General features: G+C 46.4%; 1 protein-coding gene across 2 annotated transcripts in view; it reads right to left on the reverse strand.

The window, feature by feature from the left end:
- itpr3 (inositol 1,4,5-trisphosphate receptor, type 3) overlaps positions 1 to 8,876 on the reverse strand; it is a 39,200-nt gene extending 30,324 nt beyond the window's left edge. For both annotated transcript variants that reach the window (XM_088920441.1, XM_088920440.1), the window contains exons 1-2: positions 8,437 to 8,876; positions 786 to 856 (exon numbers count right to left, since the gene is read on the reverse strand). In XM_088920441.1, coding sequence (XP_088776567.1) covers positions 786 to 856; positions 8,437 to 8,525 — 160 coding nt within the window. In that variant the 5' untranslated portion in view covers positions 8,526 to 8,876. The remainder of the gene's footprint in view (positions 1 to 785; positions 857 to 8,436) is intronic.
- Positions 8,877 to 10,587: the final 1,711 nt, after the last annotated feature.

Consider the following 10,587-nt stretch of genomic DNA (forward strand, 5'->3'; position numbering starts at 1 on the left):
TCCATCCCCAAACATCTGTCCTATCATGTTAGTGTCCTGTCCCAGTTTTTTTATTTTATTTTTTATTGAATAAACACTGCTCAGAACATTTTGAAGAAAAAGACTAACTAGGAGTCCTGTGAAAAGAATAGTCTGTGGGTGGCACCAGCCCACAGAGGGCTGGACACCTGTCCTACACAGTCAATTCATGATTCTCAGCGTTTTCCAATCAGGGACGGAGTCAATATTGACTCAGTACTCTCCCTCTGGGAGCTATGGTTTCCCGTTTGATCCCTCTTATCTGAAGTGACTACAGACCCCGTAATCAGAGCCATTATCAGGGAGAAAGTCAATAAAGGCCATTTACTTTGAAAGATCCCCTGTACTCTTTAAAAAAAGAAGCAGGATGGAAAGTCTCAAAGAAACTGACGTGACTCAGATTTCCAGGCTATTATGCAAAACGGAGGTGCACAAAGGTTAAGAAACTCTGTTTCTGTTGTGATTATGTTATGGGTAAAATGCTCATTCCACAAGAAATAAACTAATAGCTCAGTTTGTTCATGGGTGAAAACAAGCTCATTAAGGCCCTGCTTGCATCATTACTGAAATGTACACTGTATTGTACTAATTTGAGATTAATATCACCATCGCAGACCACCTGTTTCCTCTGCCACACCACTGACTCCCTAGGCTTCACCACGCCTCTTTATTGTACCATGATTACATCCCAGTTCATTGTTTTGCCTTCACCCCAGGCATCCCAAAGGCAGTCCCTGAAGAAGAGTGACAGAGGATTCCTTGCTCACCCCGGAATTTCTTTGGAGGGTTGTCCAGGTCCCCAGCAACAGGCTCCACCACACATCGGTCATCCACAAGCCTGAGACAAAACACAGGACACAATCTGTTTGCTCAAGGTTTTATCAGGGAGGCAAAGGTTGTGTGAGGGGCTCTCTTCCCTTCCCACAGAAACAGGCCTTGCAGCTGTTCCAGTCTGGGGGTGGGTACATAAGGGTATATCTGTGTGCTCCCATAAGAAATTATTTGGGGTAACCTAAAATAATAAAGTGTCTTCCGCTTCCAAAAATACTTGCAAACACAAGTGGCTTGGGCAGGAGAGAGCCCCCCTTAACTTCCCCTGATATGACTCCTTTCTCATAAGCCAGGAATGGTTCTCTTTGCTTTACCACACCTTCCCACAGTTTTGTACCACACTTCATGCTTCTCCCACAACTTCACTGTGTTTTTTTTTACTGTGCTCCTCTTTGCTTTCAGCACAGTATGCCACAACAGTGGGTAGCCTCTGTAACCTACCCACATCAGCCTCTCTACCTTTGCACCCACACTGCACGGAACCCCATGCTCTCACAAGTCCTACCACCCTCAGTGAACAGCACAGCATCATGCAAAGGCTCTGCAGCACTTTCACGGTCTGGACAAAGAGTAAAAGGTGACGAAAGAGCACTTATTTCCCAGCATGCACTACACTTGAAAAACAGGGTATTTCAGACCTGACATACTGACCAGGATGTGTGAATTGACAAAGGGCATCTGTTCAATTCCAAAGCTGCTGAAGTGTATTTTACTTTCACTTTCGCAACGTTTTCTCAGATCACAAGCTAACATTCCCCTGCAAAACTGTACTATAGAACCCACGTGGAGAAGTCTCCTTTCTTAAAGAAAAGTAAAAACACACAGACAAAGCCCGAAGAAGCACAAGAATCCCGCCTGACAGACTGAGCGGCCGATGAACAGGCTTAAGTAGCCGCAGGCGGGAGCCCGTGGAGTGTTGTCACACAGCCAGGATGTTCCTGCTGCTGTCCAAACACAGGCTGCCAGAGCAGGATCTCTGCAGCACTGCTCACACCCCAGGGCCAGGGGGCTCTCCAAACACAGCAGCTGCCTCCAACTCCACCTGCAGGACTGGACACTTCACCACACGTCAGCCCAGCTGAGATGTTCTCCATAGCGACAACACTCAGAACAAGCCGAGTCAAATTATGGTTTAAGAACAGATGAGCTTGTGGGCAACTAATACCATCCACACGCCCGGGCAAGAGGACTAAAACACTGGGCATCTCACACAAACAGTGTAAAACCACACATTATCACACTCTGACATCACCCTGCCAGATCTGCAGGGTCACACCACACGTCCTGGTTTCGCTTATGGATTGCTTGTCCTGGCCATCCTGATGTTTTTTTATTAGGACATTTGGCCCTTTTTCAAGGATGTACAAAGGCCAGGTGACCCACTTTCCAATTGGAGAAATATTGCATATACTCTTCGCGAACACTACCTTCAGCTAGGGCAACCACAATTTTTCAAAACAGACACCTGCCATGGAAAACATTGAAAGAAGCACGAAGAGAGTCATTCCCAGTCTGAAAGGAAGTGCCCCACACACAAATTAAAATAACTAGACTTCTCTAATATAGAACAGAGGAAATCTGATTTAAGGCAGAAATGCTCAACTCCAGTCCCGGAGGGCCACAGTTCTCTGCAGATCTCCAGCAGTTACGGGCATTAAGCCAGTAATTACATTGATCAGGCAGATAAGAGCTCAGGTGCAATGACACCTGCTGATGCTGTGACCCTCCACGACTGGACTGATTTAATGCACCCCTGATTTAATGTTTCATAATACTAAATGGCAACTAGTGATATCCCAAGCAGGTACTGAAAATTTCAGAGCAGGAGCACCAGGATCTGTAAGCAGGAGGAGGAGGCAGTCCTTTGCACAGAGAGTTTTGGGTGTCTGGAATACAGTATAGTGCACAGTTGTAGTTTAGGTGCTGACTCTCTGGGGTCTCTAAAGAAACAGCTGGAAGAGATTTTGGGATTGAGCACCCATCAGCGGGCAAACTGGCAGGGTGGACAAAATGGTATTCTTCCTGCGTTTACATACCTGTCTCACATTCTCAAATTCACGATTAGGGTGCATGGGATGGGCTTCCAGGAAGAATCCAGTAACATGCCCTGGGTCTCTCTCTATTAATCCTGTATTTGGCGTGAGAGCACGAAACTACTGAACTGCTTCAGAAATGGGAGAGGGCTGCATTGATGCTAACAAATGCCACTGAGATTCACTGCACAGATTTTCCATAAATGACACATTACTAAATTTACACATTAGTAAAAAATTTTAAAGCAGTTGGCAACACTGTAAAAAATGTTCCATTGTTTCTGTTGCTAAGTGGCAAAATTGTTCTATTTCTGTTTTTCCACAACAGCTTCGCTTTTTGCTCTGCTGTACTTTTTGTAATGGTGACAACTTACTTACTAGTGGAAAATCACTCAACTGGGTCATTTTATAGGAGTAAACAATTACAGTAGATTCCTACATAAGTGGGTGAGGGATGGAGTCCACTGCTCTTCTTGACGATACAATGAATCTGCCAAAACGTTAGTACTTTTTAACTTGAAACCATGTGTACAGGGCTTGTGGATGTCTCAGGCAGTGAAGGCACTGGCCCATTGAGCTCTCTTGCTAGCTAGGCCATGTCAAAAGCCTCCCAACTAGTGACACTAGACACTAGTACTCCCATATATAATATAACCCGATCATGGCCATCAAGAAAGTTGACAACAGTACACACATTGGTGCTTTAATTACATAAGAACATCAGAAAGGTTGCAACGCTTTCGTTGGCTATGACTCACTATGATTTTGAGTGAATACCTCATAACTCAGCACAGCACCTAAAGGCATGCTCAAAGTGTAGGAAACAATAGTAAAGGTACAATAATACCATGATAAAGTCACCAGTGCCAGACTGGTCATTAGTGTCAGCTGGAGTGCCAGTGAGTTCTGATGGGCGACAGCGAAGGGTTAACAGCTCAAGTGCTGCCCGGGGATGTGGCTGCTGTGAAAGATCCCTGGCGGCAGCTCTGCACTCCCCCAGACCAAGTCACTTTGCTCTCCATTTGAATATTGTGCTGGATCCATGCAAACAAGCTCAGACAGCTGATCCGAGGCAGCAGGCAGGCGACCACAGTTCATGAAGAACTGCCTCCCCCCGGGACACGGGTCTCTCCTGGTGCTCCTACCAACACGGGCAACACTCAGCGCTCTGGGCACTGCAGTACAGAGAGCGAGTGCTGGGTTACCAACAAACCACCTCAACCTGCCAGGTAACGTACCCTTAAACGCCCATCTCATTGTATCCTTGGCGCAGACAAAAGAACAACGGAAAATGAAAGGCACTTTCTTCTCAGCCCTGGGTCTGTTCTACGTTGACCCGGGCTGAATGCTGAGCGGGATCAAGTCACAGTTGACTGCACAGCTGCAGAGCAGTGCTGATGCTCCGCACGAGGGTTGCTTACAAACCCTCAGCTATCTTCCTGCAGTGTATCTGCATGCTGATTTAGCTATTTGTCTATTTCACATTTATGCCATGTCCTCTGTAGCCGTTTTGTAAAACTTGGGTAGCCTTGATCTTTTACCATGTGCCTTAGTGCCTTACAATGCTGCTACTTTTACGTTTCTGCGAGTGTGGTGGTATTAGGCCTTTCACTTTCAGCGCCGGACCGTGCTTCAGCTACTGCCAGTGCCCAGACTCTTCCTTGCTCGGGTTCTGAGACCTTTTCAGCAGTCTGTGTAGGAGTGTTTTAGTCAAGCTGATACTTCTGAAGCTTGAAAGGGGATACTGATGCACAACAGAGATGCAGAAAGGTAAAGACGACTGCACAGAGTGTCTTGCGACACAGCTCTTTAAACAGTATGACACAACGCCAGGAAGGCAATGCAAAGTGTCAATGCTGTGACCCATCAAGAGGTCACTTTCTGACTAGTAGGCTGAACAAGAATAGTGACTCTGCAGCTCTGCCGGAACTCTAAATAGAAAAACATAAAAATGGTTACTGCACGTCTCAGTCCGCTGTGGCTTATTAAAACCAGCAGCTGCAGCACGAGCAGTCTGGCCGCAGCTCTGGATGGTCGTGCACAGCAACATCTGCAGGCAAGAGGAGGCCAGACAGCCCATCTGGCTTGTGTGGCTCATCGATCTGACTGGGTACCGAAAGTATTGGTCAGCGTCCACAGGAACTGCAGGAAGCTTTGATTTACAGAATGAGGTGATTGATGCACCAGAGCAAAAAAATAAAACAGCTGCCAGCTTTTGACCACATGGACATAAACAAAACACAGTGACCCTCCTCTTAGGAGGGGAGCAGAATTGATTTATATTCCTTTACTTTCAGGGTTTAATTGTCACTGCAAATTTTGAGTCATTTTTAAATATTTTCACCGGTGTGTGTAACATCTAGCTGAGCTCCAGGCTCCCCAGGATTGCAGCGAATTGTTCCAAACTTCCACAACCCTTTGTGTAAAGAGGTGTCACCTGCTCTCAGCTTTAAAAGCTATTCCCTTTAGTTTCCACTAGTGTCTGACTCATGACTCAAAATGAGGCTGAATCTTTCTATGAAGTGATCAATATCTTTTAACCCCTTCCGAGCACACCAAGCCTGAATAACTGACTTCCCATTCCCATGCAGCTGTAGCAAGAGGAGTGATGTTTGTCATGAGTCTGGCTGGCATACTGGGAGCTCCCAGTAACAGCATGGACCCTATGCCATTGTCTCCTCCTCACTACTGCAGGTGGCCACACTAGGAGCCAAGCACACTGCTCAAGAGTACAACAGCACTGACCCACTCAGGATTCAAATGCATGACCCTGGAGTCCAGAGCCCTGACCACTCCTCCACACTGCCGACCTGCATGTAAGGGGTTTTTCTAATTCTTCCTAATCAGATCTATGAAATTGTTTCTTTTAGTTCCTTTTGGCTACATGCATGACTCTTATCAGTCATTCTGCGGGCACTCAGAAAGCTGATATCAATAGCTATTAAATGCTCGTTTGCTTTTCCTGAAAAAAAAACATCAAGCCCTTTGTAGAATATAACTGTCATCCTGTGTGATTCTTAAGAATCTCCCCTCTCCACCCAATGGCATGAAATGAGCTGATGTTGTGTAAAAAAAAAGAAAAAGAGTTCAAATCTGAAGATGATAATGAGAATAACCTGGGTAACGATGTTGTTACCAAGCCATTTTTTCTTCAAATAACATATTTGTGTATCAGTGTGTATGAATGAAACACAGGCTGATTCCCATTTTTATTCTGCTATACCGCCACCATTGACATGGAAGATCATTAATGTCCTGTCCTATTAGATGGCACTATAATGGACTGCATTACACAGTATTAAATGAGGCTGCGGCAGTGCTGTATCTGGGCTACCCCAGTTTGCTTTACATCAATGAGTCACATCAGTCCTAGCCCATTCTCATCACTTCCCTGGAACCCTCTCGCTGGTAGCAATGTAAATAAACAGTCAATACTTAATTCGCTGTCTCAACACAATATCTCTTTCTTTTCATTTCTTCTGGGCACTACAGACAAATACAGACATCTGGAGATGTGGGAATGCATCCTAACTTTAGCTTACCGTGTGACGATGAGAGCAAACCGTGTCTTGGATGTCAAGAATTTCATGGATATGTACAGTAGTAAGTCACCTGCATAAAGGTGTCTATTTGCTAAGCATATACACGGAAATTCTAAAACGATATACTTGTTGGTCTTGCCACAATAACACTGGAATGCTGCATAAACATTGTTACCCAAACAGTGGCCACCTCGCTGTGCAGAGAGCCGCACGCTGGAACCTGAACTTCCACCAGCTCAGTCACACGTTCTGAACTCAGAAATACAGAAGGGCTAGTAGAAGATAAAGATATCCCACCGCAAATATTTTAAAACCTGACAACGCATCTTCTGTGTTGGCGCAAAGTCGGGCCAAATGAAGCCCTATAACATTCTTCGCACAAACAGGACTGCTCTGTCCCTCCTCAGGAGCCTGTTGGCCTCTGCGCAGCACCCCCGTGACTCACAAGGCTGCTGAAGTCACTGAAGACTCTGGGGGCACAGAGGCCAGCGCGCCCAGCTGTGCCAGGCGTCCCAGAGGGCAGATGGGGTGGGTCCCCTGCAGTGGGGGGAGCACTAAGAGGTCCTTCGGGCAAATGCAAGTAATCAACATTATTACAGACTCGCGGTAGGATCAATAGTGATCATACCTGAGATATATGCCTTGGATAGTTATCAATTGAAATTAGGGAGGAGCCAAATCATATTTTGCAGTGTTAACATGCTTTCTGATTTGAAGGAGTTTCTCTGCGAACCTACCATCAGTTTGCAGAGAGGGGGGTAACACATCACAACACTGTTACTGCTTCCACCCGTTTTCTAACCCCTTTATCCAGAACAAAGACACAGAGGAGCCGGAACCTATCCCAGCGAGCAATGGACACAAGGCAGGATACATCCTGGATGGGACGCCAGTCCATCAGAGGGCAGACATTAACACAAACACCAATGCACACTCTCATCAGGGCCAGTTTTCCCACTAGACAAATAATCTACCAGCATGTCTTTGGACTGTGGGTGGTAACCGGAGCACCCAGAGCAAACCCACATGAACATACAAATTCCATGCAGATATCACCACAGGAATTGAACCCAGGGCCCAGAGCTGCAAGGCAGTAATGCTAACCACTGCTAAACACAACTTACAATCCCCGTTACTGCATTTTTAATGAAATTATATGTAACTTACATTATAAACCTGCATAATTACATGTAATTATATAATCAGCACTTTATATCACACAGAGTATTCTCCAGTACATTATAGTGTTCGAAATACTGTTAAACCATGGTCATTTGGCAGTGATAATTACTTAAAGTCTTCCTAGTGAAGTGGCAGCACATGCTGACAGACTTCTGCCTGATCAATGGAAAGAACGCAGCTAAAACTGAGGCCATCAAATCTGCATTCGATTTGCCTGTGTTTGAAGGTCCCGAATAACAACTGTCAATACATAATAATCCGATTGCAGACGCAATCGTTTGTAAGGGCAGGAAATTTAAATTGGCGAGCTGAACTGTTTCACTTACAAAAGCGAGCTAAAAATACAATATCCTAAACGCTAAGCCAAGTTGATGGTAAAGTTATATTGTGAGGTGACTGCTTCTCACTGCCTCTGGAAGAAAAAAAAAACACGTTGAATTGCTGTTTTATTCTAAGCACCACAGTACTGTCAGAAGAGCATCCCAGAGCAGTGACCAGTCCGCCGCTCGGATTCGGCTTGGCTTGGCTCGGCTCGCGTCCAGACCGGTCTCGGAACGGGCCCTGCAGAGCCACGGTCGTCAGCCTTCTTCCCAAACCAGGAGACTGCCAGTCCAGTTTGTGGTTAACCATTCGAGTGCTCCTACAAGGATACCTCAGCAGTGTATTTCTCTTCCTTCACCTCCCAGCTGAATCCGACCGTGTCGCACACCACCAAGCACAAGCAGCTGCAGAAACTTTCCAGGGTGCGAACCAGCGAGGCAAATAAACTTGTGAAGCACCTTGTTACAATTACAACAACGTGACTGCACACATGCAAGCCACTTACTCACCCCAGTGTGCTGATGAAGCCGTTGACAGACCCCTCTGCGTACAGGGACACTATGTCCCCAATGTGCAGAAAGCTGGACATTTCCGACATCTTCGGATCCTTGTGCTTCGAAGACACGCAGAGCAAAGAGCTAAGTTTTTTTTTAATAAAGAAAAGTCTTCCCCTTCAGCTCAGTTCATGTAAGTTGGGTTGTTGTGATAGCAGCCGCTTCCACATAGCAACTTCTGAGGCTCCAGAGTCCTTCCTGGCAGCTGTGCGCTCGAGCCCCCGAACAAACCTCTGCGCGCTGGGCGTGTTGGTGCGTCTTCATGCAGCTCAAGCAGACAGGAAAATAACTTTCGCTTTTGTCTTGGGTGTTCAAAAATACACGCTTTCTTGAAAGGGGGGGGGGCGAAAACAGAACAGCAGCAGCTCTAGAGTCGTAGATGGGACACGGCGTGAAGAGAGCTCTTACTCTGGGCGAAACACAGACAGCAGGTCCTGCCACAGGTTGTGTAGCGAGCACCTGGACCAATGGCAAGCGATGCCGGAAGTGTGCAGTCGAAAAAACTCCATGCAAATTCTTACACAGCGCTGACTGCCACACGGAGCTTTGATGTCTTTAGAGAACTGTCTGTCGAGAACGTCTGCGCTCGCACCTAGAGTGGATGTAAACAGAAAAGGAAGTGAAGTGGCGCGCTGTTCGAGCTCAGGCGAGCCGATCTTGCAGTTCGCGAGCGGAGGGGGGGAATGCTCCTGTCACGTGCCTCACTCCCTCCTGGCACCCCGAAACGATGGTATAGTTTATCACGTCCTTTTCTGGCTCCCCGATTGGTAGGCTTTTAAGTTTCTAAGTAGCAATCTTAGCGATTTAATGTTATGATAATAATTCCTTACACTATATGGCGCTTTTCTGGACACTCCACTCAAAGCACTCTACAGTAAATGGGGACTCCCCTCCACCACCAACGTGCAGCCCCACCTGGATGATGTGACAGCAGCCATAGTGCGCCAGAACGCTCCCCACACACCAGCTCTCAGTGGGGAGGAGAACAGAGTGATGAAGCCAGTTCATAGATGGGGATTATTAGGAGGCCAAGATTGGTAAAGGCGCCAGGGTAATACCCCTACTCTTTTTGGGAAATACCCTGGGATTTTTATTAACCACAGAGAGTCAGGACCTCAGTTTAACGTCTCATCTGACGTCACTATACTGTGGCATTAGGACCCACACAGACCACAGGGTGAGTGCCCCCTACTGGCTCCACTAACACCTCTTCCAGCAGTTTTTCCCAGGAGGTCTCCCATGCAGGTACTGGCCGGGCTCACACCTCCTGAGCTTCAGTGGGCTGCCAGTTGCGAGTTGCAGGGTGATATGGCTTCTGGCTTTAGGGTTGCTGAACAATTAATGGAAAGGTGATTAACTCTGGGAGCTGGTAGACCTGAAGATACCAGAGACATGAGGCTGGAAAGAGCTGATCTGTAAGCAGTGCCTCAGTGACCAGGAATACCACCAGCCAGAATCCCAACAGCTTGCAGACTGGGATTGCTTTTCCTTCAGTCACTGTGTCCGGTAGTCAAGGAAGAGTGAAGAAAAGTCCTGGTTGACAACCATCATTCAGGACTGCAGCTCTGCACAGCACCAGCCATAGAGACTGAAGACCCAGGGTGCAGCTGTGTCTCCTGTGAGCCAAAATATTTCCTTGAAAAAGACGTCATGAGCCCCAATGACTGACCTGTGGGAATGGTTTAAATTATATACAGTAAATCCCACATTATATACAAACCCTTGGTAGATGCAGATGATCTTGGTAGAGCAAGAAATCAAATATTTCATAGCCCACCTCACTTGAGTCACTTTACAGCAGACTTGCTTCAATTTTGCTGTAGATCTGTGATGTAGATTTTGCTGCAGATTCAATTTTGTGATCCAGGACAGCTGTTTCTACCACAGAATATGTGTTTATGTGGTTGTAATTCTGAAAGTGTTTTGTGAAAGTGTGTACAATATGAGCTTGCAAATGTCATGCAGAGAAACTTTCATGAGCTTATCTGGGCCTGCTGAGGATTAAGGCATTGACTGGTTTGTGCACAGTTCTCAGATCAATTATACATAAAGAGCGCATAGCTGTTTACTGAGGGCTGTCATGTGCAAAATGATTAACTAAAATTG

The sequence above is a fragment of the Atractosteus spatula genome, chromosome 7, assembly GCF_055471065.1.
Source record: "Atractosteus spatula isolate fAtrSpa1 chromosome 7, fAtrSpa1.hap1, whole genome shotgun sequence".
Taxonomy (NCBI): domain Eukaryota; kingdom Metazoa; phylum Chordata; class Actinopteri; order Semionotiformes; family Lepisosteidae; genus Atractosteus; species Atractosteus spatula.